The 15,467-nt window shown below is 48.8% G+C and overlaps 2 protein-coding genes across 2 annotated transcripts in view; one reads left to right on the top strand and one right to left on the bottom strand.

The window, feature by feature from the left end:
* Positions 1-1,627, top strand: part of RASSF6 (Ras association (RalGDS/AF-6) domain family member 6) — a 10,762-nt gene extending 9,135 nt beyond the window's left edge. Inside the window, exons 8-10 of the mRNA XM_009083447.1 lie at positions 279-397; positions 485-582; positions 1,552-1,627. Of these exons, the coding sequence (XP_009081695.1) occupies positions 279-397; positions 485-582; positions 1,552-1,627 (293 nt within the window). The remainder of the gene's footprint in view (positions 1-278; positions 398-484; positions 583-1,551) is intronic.
* A 2,238-nt stretch (positions 1,628-3,865) lies between these two features.
* Positions 3,866-10,387, bottom strand: LOC103810542 (alpha-fetoprotein-like). The gene is given in 14 exon segments (XM_009083446.1): positions 3,866-3,910; positions 4,467-4,665; positions 4,867-5,102; positions 5,568-5,665; positions 6,005-6,107; positions 6,762-6,894; positions 7,026-7,240; positions 7,327-7,456; positions 7,972-8,069; positions 8,464-8,611; positions 9,187-9,389; positions 9,575-9,710; positions 9,890-9,950; positions 10,303-10,387. Coding segments are annotated over 14 exon segments (1,890 nt in total).
* Positions 10,388-15,467: the final 5,080 nt, after the last annotated feature.

The following is a 15,467-nucleotide window of genomic DNA, read 5'->3' as shown; positions in this document are numbered from 1 at the left end:
GCTGACACTTTGGGATTGCAGATGCCAAGTTCAAAGTACCCCTTTTTCAGTGGAAAATGTTTACTTCCACAGCAGTTCTCTCTTACTTCTTCAGGAAATAGGAGATTTGATCTTTATTAAATAACAGGAAAGAACTGAGGAGGAATGTACCTTAAGTGGCAAATATTAGAGAATATTATCTGACTGGAAATTACACACTGGTCAGATATGGGTTCTGTGTCAGGGAAAAAGGCTCTGTGGTGTGCTCTGTGTGTCATGACATTCCTTATAAATCCCAGAGAAGAAGCAGCTGAGGAGTGGAGACGTTCCCTTGCTGCACAGGCTACTGCAGGGGCCCTCGGAGAAGATTGCCAAGTTCTTTCTCATGGATGTGGATGTGGAAGAGATCAGCAGTGATGTATGTATATTGTCAGGCCTGGTGGTTCACAGGGGTTTGCCCCGTTACCACAGTTCCCACGTGCATATCCTGTCTGCTCCTTGACAGGTTGCTCAGTACATGCAATTCCATCTGCCCTTTTTGGAATCCATTCTGCGCAGACTAAATGAAGAGGAGGAGCAGGAGATCCAACAGACAGCTTCAAGGTGAATAGATACAGAACAAGGGGGTCACTGAGTCCAGGGCACTCTGTACAGTTAAGGGCTGGCTCAAGAGAGAAACATGTTGTAGCAGCAGAGTGCAGGTAGGACCCTGCTGGGAATGCTCAAGGGATTGGTGGGATTTATAGTCCTTTCCCTGTCCTACATACTCAGCTGCTGCTGTTAAAGATTCCAGGATAAACACTGACTACACACAGGGCACAAGGGGGTCACTGAGTCCAGGGCACTCTGTACAGTTAAGGGCTGGCTCAAGAGAGAAACATGTTGTAGCAGCAGAGTGCAGGTAGGACCCTGCTGGGAATGCTCAAGGGATTGGTGGGATTTATAGTCCTTTCCCTGTCCTACATACTCAGCTGCTGCTGTTAAAGATTCCAGGATAAACACTGACTACACACAGGGCGGGGGATATATTCCAGGATAAACACTGACTACACACACAGGGGGGGATATTTCCAGAAAACTGGGACCCTCAGGATCACTTCTATTTATTTAGTTTGTTTTCCAAGCCTTCAACTGGTTCCTCAGTTGGCACTTGCTGGTGTGTATTCCCTTGGAGAGGATAAATGCAGGACACACTGTGGGACTGCTTAGGTTCTGCAGCATTTAAGCCACATCAGTGCCAAATGTCCCTTTAAAACTTGTGGTGAATGGCAGGAATTCCTCTGGCAAGAGCTCAAAAGGCACAGCAGGAACAAGCCACACATACACTGGTATTTGTGAGCATCTGAGTCCTGAGGCCAACAGCACCAAGAGGGTGCACCAGCTGTGGATCTGTTATTAACTGATGGTTTGATAGGCACTCTGAATCCAAGTGGCCAGAAAATGTATAGAAAGTAAATAGCACCTGCCTTTTTCTTCTGGGAAAGTTTTCACTGCCATTTGAGCGGCTTATTAGTATTTGGGTTGACTCTTTGCAGGATGCTGTTATTTAAATTCATTCCTTCTCTGTTTCAGGTACCTAAAGGAGAGGGCCTTGATACTGCAGCAGCTTCACAGCCGAACTGTTCCACGGACGGAGACGGAGGTTTGATGGGAATGGGCCCCAGGGAACACCCAGGGTGTGCCCAAGGGCAGTCCCTGTGCTACTTCCTTCCATGGGCTGGCACTGAGGAGCATGTGAAGCTCAGGGTGTGCCACGTGTGGGAGTTTCTCCTGACAACAACTTGTCCTCACCCACTCCTGCAGCACTGGGATGTGGGTTGGGACCCACCTGTGGAGATGCACTACATCCCCCAAACAACAGATGCTGAGTCTGGCTTGGAACCCAGGGAAAAAAATCCTCTGCAAAGCCCAAGGCTTTAAACCCTGCTGAGGTACAACCCAAGAGGCTGGCATAGCAAAATCCTGTGTTAATCATAGAGACAATATGCAAAATAAGTATGTGGTTATCTCTCTGTTAGAGAAACATGGAATGATATTAGCAGGAAGCTTTTCAGTAGAGCCAAGTGGCTAAACATGTTTATGTATTTAAGCCTGCAGGTAGGATTTTCACTTAGCTTATACCCTGAGGGACCTGAAACACCACTGGCTCCAGGCTCATGGGTGCTGAACTGGCTTAAGCTTGGAGCTGCAGTTAGAAAAACATAACTAGAAACCTTCCAACTTAGTAGCTACTCAGCTCTTAACCATCAGGGGGAATTTATCCCTGAAATACCTCATGAGCTGCAAAGGCAGAACTCTCACTACACACTGTTGGGTCCTGGGATCGCCTCAGCGGGTTATGTTGTTGAAATAAGTGATTCTGTGGTCCTTCCTGTGTGGAGATGGAATGGAGAGGTGCTTGGTGAGAGGCTGAATGTCCCAGGCAGGGAGGGCTGGGCTGGGGCCCTCCCCACGGATGCACTTTGTGTCCAGCCTGGCCCCGCACAGGGCAGCGCAGGCAGCTGTGGGGCCTGTCTGGCTGAGTTGTGTTGGATAGTAAAGCTCCAATGAGAGATGGAAATAAATAAATGTGTGCAAAGTTATCTGCCTTCCTCTGTCACTTGGTGGTTTTCACCTGGGATCTGTCTGGCCTCAGCTGCCTTTGCCTTACACAGGTCCCAAACACTGAGAAGGAGAAAATCCATGTGTAGGACAGGTGGAGTTATAAAACTTTACACTCCCTGAGATGGCAACTTAAAAACAGAAGTCAATATGCTGATTGAAATTGTTGAGTTGCAAATAAAAGTTCCCTGGAGGAACAGTGTGAACCCAAGAGAAAATACTGGACTATTGAACATTCATTATTAATTGGTATGAAGCAATCAGTGCATAGCCCATGAGCAAAAGAGTTTCCAAGTAGGTTCTCCAATCCTCTATGTATGGTCACTCTTCCTATAATGACCCATCTTTGCCATCACCTGATGTACAGTAATTGAATCCTTTTTATTTATCCTTGTTTTATTATCCTTGTTATATTAGCCTTACCCTGCTGAATTGGGACAGAAAATGCTAGAAGATGACTGGAACAGGGCACAGACTAGGTGGAGTCAGCTGCGATTTTGGGGTGAGTGGAATGAGGCTGTGCCTGCTGTGGGGTTGGTTCTGTGTGAGTGCTGTATTGTCTATGTGAGCCATTTCTGACAAACAGGCAGAAGCAGGGGAAGAATTTATTCCAAACCATTTTGGGACACTCAGGGTAAGACAGCAATGACAAATGGGTACACAGGAAATGGATTCAGAGCCATTAACCACCACGACAGCACTTTGAGTCTGTATCTTACCTGAGCTGGTACATGTGCCTGCTGACCAGGTGTTTCAGCAGTCCATGCCCTGTCCTACTGTGACATTTTACTCATTTTTCTTTCTCACCTGTTCTAGGATGCCCAAGATAACCTTCTTCTGTTCTTAAAGGGCAACTTTATACCCACCTTAGAACAGCTCAGATCAGTGAGTACATCTGCTGTAGGTCAAGGCCAGTGTTACAGAAATGCCAAAATAATTACTTGGTGACTGAAAAGTAATTTAGAAGTGAGTACAGGCACAGATTTTCTGAATTTCTCATTTGCATTTATGCTTTGCAGCTAAAGATTTTAAATGCCTTTCCTTGTTTTGATCTGTGACTATCTGGTGTAATAAAATAACATTCCATCCCAGGAGATGGTGGCCACAGCCAAGCCCTGAATTTCCATCATGTAACTCATTCTGTCAGTGGATTTCCTTAGGCTGGTGCAACCTCTCTCTGGGATAAACCTGGCTTGCAGTCACTGGGGGTGGTTTAAATGCTCCCTGTGCAATTTGTGTCACTTCCATCATCCAGTGAGGGCCTTCCCACATGCTGTGCAGCTCCTCACGCTGACAGCTTCTTCTCGCTCCTTTTGACGAGCTCTGGACCCTGGAAAACAGGAAAATCCCTGTGAGCTACAGTGTCAGGAGGGTGATTGATGCACTTGTGACAGGTTCAGCTGCAGGTCCTGCTCTATAAGCTTGGCAAAGTGTGCACAGCACTGTGTGCAGAGCACAGATTCATCACTGTTCAATACACATTCTGCTTTAGCTGCTCAGTTCAGGTGGCCTTATATGTGGTATTGGTCAGGAAAACACTGACATAGAGTTCTGCTAGGAAGGGTCAGTACAATCCTTTCTGGATGTGCTGTTTGGGTGTATCCAGAGGTGGAAATTACTTACTAATCAAAGAGAATTTTCTGTATTTTATCATTTAAAGCAAAGACTTAAGAGAGAGCAAGGCTCAAAGGTTGGAGATGGTTTGTGAAAGTTCAGTTAAGGAATATAGCAAAGAGATGAGAAGTAGGGAAAAGTGGATTTACTGGAGGGTAAAGAGGAGCCAAAGCAGCTCTGGGCTGTGAAGTTGAGTGAGCTGAAGAGGGGGAAGAGGAAAGGAAGCAGAGAGATAAACAGGGAAAGTGCTGTGCCCCGAAATGCAAATGTACCCTTTCTGTCCCAGTTGCAGAGGGACTTTGGGTGGAAAGAAGCAGTACCTCTGTGAGGAAACAGGCCTCGGGGTCAGCCTCCCTGCAGCACTGCTCCCTCATGGCAGCGAAGGCAGCTGTGACGGAGCTCAGCTGCTCCGGGCTGATCTGGGGCTTGTACTTCAGCAGGGTGATCAGCATCCTGCAAGGCAGCAGAGCTCTGGGAGGGGAGCAATCCTCCACCCCCAGGCCTCCAAAATTCCTGTTCTCTTCCCACCCACTGCCTTCCCTCAGCTTAGTCACCACCCAGCAAAGCTGTTCCCTGCGAGGTAACATCAGTGCTTGGCTCTGGAGTGTTCCAAAGAGAAGGCAGCACAGTGGGCAAGGGGAAGGTGAGCAGTGTCAGGGGGAGCAGCAAAGCAGCATGACTTACTCCTGCTTCCTGTGCTGCAACTTCTCCTCCTCCATCGTGCACAAGTCTCCATGGAAGGAGAACAGCCCTGGAGTCAGTGCCAAGGGAATGTAGCTCTCATCCACCTCCAGCTTCCCAATGCATGGCCTGCGGAAGGCATAGGAGCTGCTGCAGCAGCGGCACACGCCGGGGTTGATGGGATCAGCCAGGTGTCTCCTGCAGATCTCCCCAAGCACGAGGTCCAGCTTTGCCAAGGGAATGGAAAACACAACGTTATGCTGATTTGGAGAAATCCCTGAAACACACGTTGCTCACAGTGAAGTTGGGAGAAAGGGAACTTCAGTGAAACCTTGTTTGTAAGATGGAGACTAGGTGATGTTTGTACTAGATGCTGACCTGGGTCATGCAGAAACAGCTCAGATTTTTGTGGCTAAACATGAATATGCAGTTTTAGGGACTGTTCTTTGTGCATAGAAATCTTGGGAATAACAATCTCCTGAGCTGGAAGGGACCAACAAGGCTCATCATCAAGGTCCAACTCCTGGCCCTGCACAGGCCCACCCCAAGAATCACCATGGAAATACATCTTCAGGCCAGCTCAGCACCTCAGGAACACTTCTCTTACTGACCATCACTCCAAACTCTTGGACCCTTCTTGGACTTCTGGCAGAGTTTCAAGGAGAAGTAGGACCCAGCCAGAAAAGGCTAACACTCACACTTTCCTCAGCACAAGGCAGCAGCTTGTCCTGGCCCAGCTGGCAGCACTTGGAGCCGATGGTTGTCATTTCCTTGGTGAACTTGATCAGCTCTGCAGATGTTAGCTGAGGCATCTTCTTGGTGAAGCTCATGAGGAGCCTGAAAGGACATGTTTTGTACTATGAGGGTTTTTGTTCTGCCAGCAGCAGTGAGCAGCCGCTGCCTTCCCATGGACACTGCAGCCACATCCCATGGAATGTTCCTTAGCTTAGCACAGGGGCAGGGCTGAGTCTGCTGCTTATCTGCTCAGGTAGGCAGGTGTAAGCTTGCTCTGGCTGTGTGAAACCACATACTCCAGTGGTGCCTTGAGCCTGGCTGGTGTGACCCACATGGTGTGACTCCAGCCTGGCTGAGCCCAGCTGGAACAGGGTAAAGCAGTGTAGGTAAAAGCCATACTCATTTTGGAAGTAGTAATCTCCTTTCTCCTTGTAAATGTCACAGCTGGTCCTCATGACACTTTCTGTTTCATAAATGTGTTTCTTCAGTTCTTCCTCCTGGAAAAAAAACCCAGTGAATTTGAGGAGTTTTGGCAGTGGGGAATGCTGTGCCCTGTGGCACTGCCTGGGTGCCCACAGCTCCCTCTCACCTGACATGGACCACCTGTTTTTGATGCCAGTTCTGTCTGAAACCTCTGTAAACTGCCTAAATGTGGTAAATGTCCCCTCCAATCCCCCCTGACCTATGGAACTTTGTGTGGCTGCTGCAAGGCCTGGTCTGAGACACCAGGCAGCTCCTGACCTCAGGGTATTTAAGAACCGTAATCACCTTTTACGGCAAGGCCTGGTCTGAGACACCAGGCAGTTCCTGACCTCAGGGTATCTAAGAACTGTAATCACCTTTTACATTTGGAAGAGGGAATTGGCACTGCTCAGGAGCCCTAAAGGGAGCAGGGCCCACAGAAGTGATAGCTCCATCCCTTTCTCTCCCTCTCCATCTATCCATTAAATTGCTTTGCAGCTGAAGACTGTGAAGGTTCTGTTGGTGCTTTTCCCATCTGGGAATCAGTCAGACCTTGCAGTATTTGCTGGGATTGTTACAGGAGCTGTGGCTCTGGAGCTGGAGCAGGGATATTGACTTTTTAGCGATGGGCTGACATGCCTGACCTGCTCTGTGTGCTGTGTGAAGCCCCAGGATGTGCCAGCACCTACCCCCCTGCTGTGGCAGCCACTGGGAGCCCCAGGCCTGCAGCACTCCTGCAGCAGGTCCTCATAGCCTTTGCCAATCCTTAAAAGCATCTGCACAGAGAATTCTGGGTGTCTCCTGGAGTATTCATACAGAAACCTGCAACATGGGGAGGTCAGGAGTTAGAGACCAGTCAAAACAACTGCCCTGGGGAGGTCAGGGGGTAGGAAGGGCAGGGGTGGATTTTGGGGTGGAACTGGGAGAATCTCACAGAGGAATTCCTCTGTCACCTGGCTAAGTGTGTGTCTTTTTCCTGAGCAAAACGTTCACATATTCCCTTGTCTTCTATGAACTCCCTGATGTGGGGGGAGAGGCCTGCAGGTTTGACATCATTTTCTGTGGTAAGGAGGCATTCGCTCCTGTGCAGCAGAGGCTTCTCACAGCACTGCTGGATCCTGCTGGACAGGCTGTGCTGGTTGGTGCACACATAGTGCAGGATCCCTTCCTGTCAACAGAACAGGAAATGTGAAAACCGGGAAGCAACACCAAAGCATCACTAAATGCCAGGAGGGGAGTGCAGAGGAGCTGTACCCTGCCCCGCGTGCAGCCCAGCGTGTCCCCGCGGCAGCACTCCCTGTGCATGGCAGCCACGTCCAGCACCAGCTTGTGAACACTGGCAAAATCAGCCCGGGGGAATCTCTGGCTTATCTGGACAAGTTTCCTGCAAGGAAGAAAGATAGTTATTGTTTATATACCCAATGGGAGACTGTGATAGCTATCATCATCATTCTGTGGCACAGGGACCCAAACTGCTCCGGGATGTCTCTCCCTACTCCCACTGAAGGTAAATACATGTCCCTCGGAGCCCACAGCTGAGATTTTCAGTTACTGAAGGATCTTTGTGAATGTCAGCGCAAGATGGTGGAAATAAAATAAGGTGGGGGAGCATGAAGTTAGTCACAGGAGCAACTTTGTGTCAGAAATGGTTCAGAGGGATGAGCTGTATTTTGCTCACAAATGTTCATCACAGAGTTTCAGACTTTGGGTATAGAGTTTGGGAGCTAATGGCAGTTTGTAAGGTGATGCTGCCACACAAATCTGTCTTCCTAAGCTGTTCTCCTGGTTAGATGCAGCAAGTGACTGCACACAGAAAGGACAGGGCTGGTGCTCAGAGTCACTGTGGAGCCACACACAGCTTGGTTTCAAAATAGTAACAAACACACGGGGAAGACTCACAGAGCCTTTAAGGTCCTTTCTCCAAACTTCTTCAGGATTCCACAGGTGTGTTCCTGCCTCAGGGTATCCTCTCTTATTGGCTTCACCACCTTTGGTGCCTGGCAGAAAGGAGATGCAGCCATGAAAGTGGAAGAGAAGACAAGGCCTTACACTAAAACTATTGCAGTGATGGTTTTCAAACAGGGAGCTTTAATTAGTGAAAGAAAAATGCTGTGCAGCTGCAAAATGAACCAACTGTTGTGCTGCTGTTTAGTCACCTGCATGAAACAGGGGCTCTGTGAAAAGCAGAGCCTCTTAGGCAATAGCTCAGTGCTTTTAGCACAGGGAAGAAATGGTCACCAGGGAGCTCAGGACAGTGTGACTTCAGCATGTGCTTAACAAGGGGAATTCTAGGGTCAGGTTTACAGGTTGAAAGAGAAGTGCTGATGTCATTGCCTGATGTCTGGACCACAGGTGCACATGAATAACCCAGGATTCCAAGTGCTGGGATACCTGTCTCTGGAAGCATTCCTCCAGCTGCTCTGTGGGCCCTTCAGTGCTCCCACAGCAGTTCCTCATCATCTCCTCGTACCGGAGAGCCACAGAGAGGATTGTTGGCACATAGAGGAAGGGATGTCTCCTGGAAACCTCATAGATAAAACTGAAACCAGAGAAAAATGCCTTTAGTTTTGGAGTAAGATGATATCAAAAGGATAAAAGATATGAAATAGATAAAACTGAAACCAGAGAAAAATACCTTTAGTTTTGGAGTCAGATGATATCAAAAGGATAAAAGTGATGATAACTACTGAAGTGATTGGGTCCCTGACATAACAAACAGCTGCACAGTGATGTGTTTGCTTTGGGAAATCCTGATGGGGCTGATGTTTTCCTGGAAATTGAAGTGTCAAATCCTGCCAGCTCCGGCGACACAACTCCTGCTTGGGTTTTAGGCACCAAAGGGAGGCCCTTGGTTTCAGGTGAGTATTTTCTATGGAATACAAGAAACCAGGCCAGACTGGCTGTCACTTGGAGCTGCAGCCAAAGCAGAAGGTGGGACAAGAGGCTGCACAGAATGGCAATTACAGCCACATGAATGGTGCAAATAACTCACATTAGGGAGAAGAATTTGTATGAGAGGGACTCTTAGGCTGAGCTCTCTGGTTGATGCTGCATTTGCTGTCTCCAGCCCATCACTGTGACACCCAGGCAGGTAATCCATGAAGTGTCACTTACTGTGCTGTCAGGGGCTGTTGGTGCTGGGAGTGGTTTCTGCAGGCAGCTTCAGCACTTGGCCTTTCCAAAGGAGACACAAACCCCTGGGAGGAATTCTTCAGGGAGAGGAAGCAGTCTTTTCTTTCAGGGTCCTTTTTAGTACAGCACTCAACAAAGCTGGCAAGATTTTCCTTCTGGCATATTGTATCCAGGAAAATCCTGTCCTGTGAAAAATTACGAGTTCACCCTTAGAGATGGGAGAAGGAGAGTCCATGAGGCAAACACACACAAGGAGGTTGTGTCTCTTAGTAATGGATTCACGCCCCTCTGGCAAAACTCCTGCCAGGGCTCTGGGATGACAAGGCACCTGTGGGAAGGTTTTCCCCACTGGAAATATGGCTGAGCTTACCAGAGGCTTCAGGCAGTCGGGGCTGTGGCTGGGTGCTGCTGCACAACTCTTGGCCAGGGCTGTGACCCCTTCTGCCATCTCAGCCACTTGGCCAAATGTCCCTCCAGGCACGTTCTGGGCAAACATGACCAGGGCACTACAAGAGGAACACAGTGTTAAACCTCTTTCTGCAACACAGGCACTCACAGAGAGCTCTGAGGTGACTGAGAGGGTTTGTATCACTCTGGGCTGGGACTCGCTGTGCTCATTCCCAGTGGCACAAGGCTGTGCAGTGCCAGCAAATTCCCAGGGAGACACTTTGCCTGGACAACTTACATGGCTTTAAAATTGTTCTCCTGCAGCTGGGAAAAACGTTGGCCAATGCTGTTTCTTTCCTCTAAAAAACAAGATAATTTGAATCAAAAATATTGACTAAATACCTCATAAAATACCTTTTTTTTTTGTAGCTCAAGCGTTGCTAGGCAGGGGAAATTCCCCTTCACTGCAGCTCCTCTCAAGTCCCCCTTCCACACACTTCCTCTCTGTAATCCCCACACACTACAGAGCTTCTCAAGGAATTAAGCAGCAGCACATCTAAGGCTGATCCCAACAGATTTATCCAGGTACAGTTCTGACCCACAAGAAACTCCTCACACGGACCTGAGTGGCCAAGGGAGCCAGCAGATAACCAAGTGCAGCTGTCAGTGTTACACCAACAAACAGAGGGAAAATAAGGCACAGATCCTTACCTGCATCCTGAGAAGCTCTAGGCAGGGCTCTGGCTGCTGTGAGGCTCAGCAGTAAAACAGCGTGAGTGAGTGTTCTCCAGTCCATACTGTCAGGTTTTGGCAGGGCCTGGGGTGAGTGTGGCTCATCCGTGAAAAGCAGAATTAATCAAGGGGAAAGATTTACTTTTATGCTCTCCCAAAGGATTCCTGGTTAATCAGAACCCTTCTGCTGTGAGATTTCACACCAGCCCTTTGGGAATACTCCCACAATAATTAGACATGCCAGTGTTTGCTCAGGATGATGGACTGACCACCTGGTTGCAAAGGAAGGACCTTGGAGATTCCTTCCCCCCCTCCCAGAAATTTAGACAAATAGACATTTTTCTACTTATCACACTCCACACAGGCAGTTCAAACACTCCTGGGGCTTTTTATTGTGCACACTGATCTCACCCACTCACAGACTGCCCAAAGGTGGTTGCTGTGCAGAAGCCCTTGGAGCAGAGTGGTGGCTGAGACAGCCCCAGTCCAGCTGTTCCCCTGCTGTTTCTGCAGCCCTCCTTGCTGCACAAGCTGTGCAGTGCCAGCTAATCAGGAAGTTTACTGATGTTTTTAAAAGTATGCTGTAAGCATCAGAACAATACCAGATTTTGGGGAGATAGAATGGCTTTAGAGAGCTGCAGGTATTGGTAACACAGAGAGAGGTAGGCAAGGAATGTATTTCCATGTATATATATGATCACTATAGAGTTGCAGAATCCCAAACTGGTTTGGGTTGGAAGGACCTTAAAGCTTACCTGGTCCCAGCCCCTGCCATGGGCAGGGACAACTTCCAGTAGCCCAGGCTGCTCCAAGCCCCATCCAGCCTGGCCTGGAACACTCCCTTCACTGCCCCTGTCCATGCTCAGAAGGATGGTTAACTGCTTTTCACTTGTCATGGAAAACTTTTGCCACTCTTGGGCTGACAATTGGGCTGTGAACACTCCTTTGCAGGAGGGAAATGTGTGTGGAGCATTTCACTAGAAAGCAGGAGTGTGGCCAGCACTAGGAATGAGAAGCTCAGGTCCCCATGAAGAGCTGCCATGGTCCCTGAAAGCACAGACACCACTGGGCTGATTCAGTCTGACACACGCTGAGGACCAAGCAGCTTCCAGAACTCCTTGGGAACTGTCCTGCAGGCTCAGGATAGAGCTGGAAGCCACTGATTGCCCTCAGGTGTGGAGCTGTGATTCCCAGCAGCTGGGATGGGTGGGGAGAAGGCTCAGTACACTCCTGACATGCCCAGAGGGTCACACTGTGGGAGCTCCTCTGCTCTGGGTGCTAAGCAGCAGAGAGGTGAGTCAGTTTTTACTGGATATTATTGGCTATGATGTTCACTCTGTGTTTTGGGCTGGTGTGTGTTCCTGGCAGGCTTCAGCCAGTGGTTATCAGCCTCAAGCTAGGTCTGCAAAGGGCAAACCTGTGTGTCCTGAGCTCAGCTCTCTTGTTTCTGCTCTTGCTGAGGAGAGCAGAATTGCTCCATCTCCCTCTTGGCTTGACTTGGTTTGATTTCTTCATGTCATTATCAATAATTAATTCTTCTTGACATTCAACAATGGTGTTTCCTGGTAAAGTAAGGACTCTGTGGCACCCTCTGTTTATGCCTGGAGGGTGTGGATCTGGTAAAATCCTGAGTGCTCACTGTCTTCTTGACATTCAACAATGGTGTTTCCTGGTAAAGTAAGGACTCTGTGGCACCCTCTGTTTATGCCTGGAGGGTGTGGATCTGGTAAAATCCTGGGTGCCCACTATGAAAAGAGCCATGTCCAGGGGAAGTTTGTGCACTTGGAGGAACAGAGATTCTTCCCCGGGTGTCAGAAAGTTTGTCTTTATACAAAATCTGAGCTGCTCTGTCGAGATATTGGGAGCTACTTTCAATGTAGGTACCTTCAATTACTGGCACATGCTGTGTAAGAGGCTTGGGGGAGCTTCATACTCTGTTTTTTACTGAAAACATGGTTCATGTTTGTGTTTTTACATGGAAATGGCAGGAAAGGAATGTGGCTGGACCTTAGCTGAGTATGTGGTTTAGAATACGCCTTGTTTTAGTGCTCTTTTGTGACCCTGTGAAACCAACAGCCCTGGCTGAGTGGTGGGTTTAAACCTACAGAAGTGATCAAGTATTCCTCTTAGGAACAGTGGAATAATTCCCTGCTGTGAAGAGCATTGAGTTGTAATGCCTGGATTTGAAAATCAAATGATAAAGTATTGGTTTCCATGCTAAAAATGCAGCAAAGAGAGTCTGGTTCATTGTGGCAGGTTTGCTTCGCTCAGCTTTCATTGAACAGCCTGACCCTTCTCCTCATCTCCCACTGGGAATTGCTTTGTGGTTGGATACACTGAGCTTTCCATTGAAAGCCAAAACCATGTCAGTTTTTCCATGTTATTCAGTTAGCTAATTGCAGATTCCCTAAGAAAACTCACTTTCACAGAACACATTTGAGTCTTCCCTGCAAGTGTTTAGCTCTAGAACCAGCACCTGCCCTGCTGCACAGGTGTGAATGGCATTCCAGGTGCTCTGAGCTGGGATTGTGCTCAGCTCCTCTTGCTGGAATACAGGGAATTTGCCATGCATGCTCTGGCAGCTCGGGTCACGTCCAGCCTAGTTCTCTCCTGTGGCTGCAGAGTGACCATTGAGGCTTACTGAAACAGCATTTTCCCTTTGGCTTTTAAACGCTCCTCGGAAGTTTATGGAGGAGAGGGGAAGGTTTTCCCTCCAGATCCCTGGAGAGAGGGTGGCAGTTGCTGAATCTGTGCCTTAAAAGCTAAGGTGTGGCAGGGACGATTACACGTCCTTCATTACCTGTCTGTTCAGATCTGCTCAGAGTGTGTGGCCTGAGGCAAAGCAGGAAGGAAATCCAAGTTGTTCCCTTCATTGCTGCTAATGACTCTGTGATTACTTGGCTGTGCTGCGAAGTCTGATGGCAAGAACTGTTCTTTTCAGCCCCTGCCAATGACTAATTATATCAGAATCACTCAGGAGCTTCTGTTTGACCTGGAGATGATTTCCTGAGTGGACGTATTGTGCCAAAAGTGCATGTCCTAACCTCTTTTGTGAACAGACATGTAGCCCAGACCTTGTTGTTTCTAAAAGGCCTTACAAATTCATAGGCTGCCAGTACAGAGTATGACTTGTTGCATCCAAACCAAGCAATTCTGGATGTGGTGTTCAAGGGTTCTCCTGTTCCCCAGCCCTCCTCTGGGCTGATGCATGTTGAAAAGCTGTGCATGGTGTAATCCTAACCATTCACTAAGAGGATCCTGTTCAGATTCTTTTCACTTCAGGGAACAAAAAGATTCACCCATGTGTTTCCCCCTCGTTTCAGTCTGTGTTCTGTGGGGCCCCTGGGCTTGCTGAGAGCTGACAGTTCTCCCTGTGCTGGGTGTGTGAGCATGTTGGCACAGGAGGCAGGATGAGCTCTGGCAGTGGCAGTGGGAGCAGGCCCAGGCCAGGCACACCTAGTGCTGCCCCAGCCTGGCAGCACATTCCTCTGTCCTTTGGCTCCTCTGAGCCACTTGGCTGGGAATGAAACAACTTTCCTCGCTGCTTTGCTGGCACTGCTTGTTTCAATCCCTCTTATCTCTGGGCTTGTGAGGACACCTTGGATGCCTGTGCCAGTGGCATGTGTGTGGAGAGTGACTGGGTGCTTGGCATGGTCCCACTGCTGGGAATAAATTACCAGGTGTCCCAGGAGGACTTCTCTGTGTTGGGATGTCAAGGTTTCAACTAAAGTGCACTTTGGCCACCTCTGTGGCATGTGGGCAGATTTGTACCCTATGAGTTTTGCTAGTCAGATTTTCACTTTGTCTTCCATTTTTCAGGAAGAAGTTTTCCCTGTGAGTGTGGTGAGACCCTGGCCCAGGTTGCCCAGGGAGGCTGTGGCTGCCCCAACCCTGGCAGTGTTCACAGCCAGGTTGGATGAGCCTTGAGCAACCTGCTCTGGTGGGAGATGTCCCTGCCCAGGGCAGGGGTTGGGGCTGGGTGAGCTCTAAGATCCACTCCAACCCCTTAACGTACTATGAAACTGTATCAAAACCAAGATGCACTTCTAGAGCAGGAAAGAAACATTCCAGTAACTCCATGAGCTATTGTTTGCCACAGGGCCCATCTCTTCTGAGGCAACATTTTTGGTAGTACAAAAAAAGCAAAGAAAATTTATACCTATTTTGGGCTTGGAGGGCTGAGAGCTCTGTTCAGGAGCTGAAGTCCCAGTCTGGTTGGTGGGGTGGAGGTGCCAGCAGGACTGCATCAGGAGAACTGGGTGTCTGCCCTTAGGCTGTAGGATGCTTCCCTTCACACCACAATGCAAAGGTTTCATTGTTCCAGTAACTCCATGAGCTATTGTTTGCCACAGGGCCCATCTCTTCTGAGGCAACATTTTTGGTAGTACAAAAAAAGCAAAGAAAATTTATACCTATTTTGGGCTTGGAGGGCTGAGAGCTCTGTTCAGGAGCTGAAGTCCCAGTCTGGTTGGTGGGGTGGAGGTGCCAGCAGGACTGCATCAGGAGAACTGGGTGTCTGCCCTTAGGCTGTAGGATGCTTCCCTTCCCACCACAATGCAAAGGTTTCATTGGATATCTCCTTGTCCTGCCTTACGATCGTTTCCAGGAGAAGCTTCTCCCCTTTGTGTGATCAGTGCAATGAGTGTCCTCCTGGGTAATTTGCAATGAAGTAGGTATCACCCCCAAAGAGGGAGAGAGGAAGGAATCGTTGGTCCTGGGGAGCTCTGGGTGTTGGGAAGGGGATCTGCAGCCCAGTGCTTGGTGTGAAAGCTTCCAAGGAGTGATCTTTGGAGAGGCTGCTGCGTACGTTACCAACACTACAAGCCCTTTCTGGGCAGCAAACCCTATGTGCCAAGTAGTTATAAGGGCATAACATGAACCTACAACATCAGGAATGGGAAAAGTAAGAAATCTCTCAAGTTAAACCCCTTTGCCCCTGCACCACCCTCCCCTTAACCTCCTGAGCAGCACAGCCCTGCTTTTATCTCTGTTCCAAATCCCACCTCAGGCCTATTGCAACTGAACTGGACATGGCAAAGTACAAAGTGTGGCATTTACAACTTGTCCTTGGCTTATGTGGCACCCAGAGGTGCAATGGCCTGGCCAGATGACCCCCGTGGCTGCCTGTCCAGGCCAGTTATCTT

This window comes from Acanthisitta chloris, unplaced genomic scaffold, assembly GCF_000695815.1.
Source record: "Acanthisitta chloris isolate BGI_N310 unplaced genomic scaffold, ASM69581v1 scaffold8781, whole genome shotgun sequence".
Classification (NCBI taxonomy): Eukaryota; Metazoa; Chordata; class Aves; order Passeriformes; family Acanthisittidae; genus Acanthisitta; species Acanthisitta chloris.
This window is presented reverse-complemented; position numbering and strand designations above follow the sequence as displayed.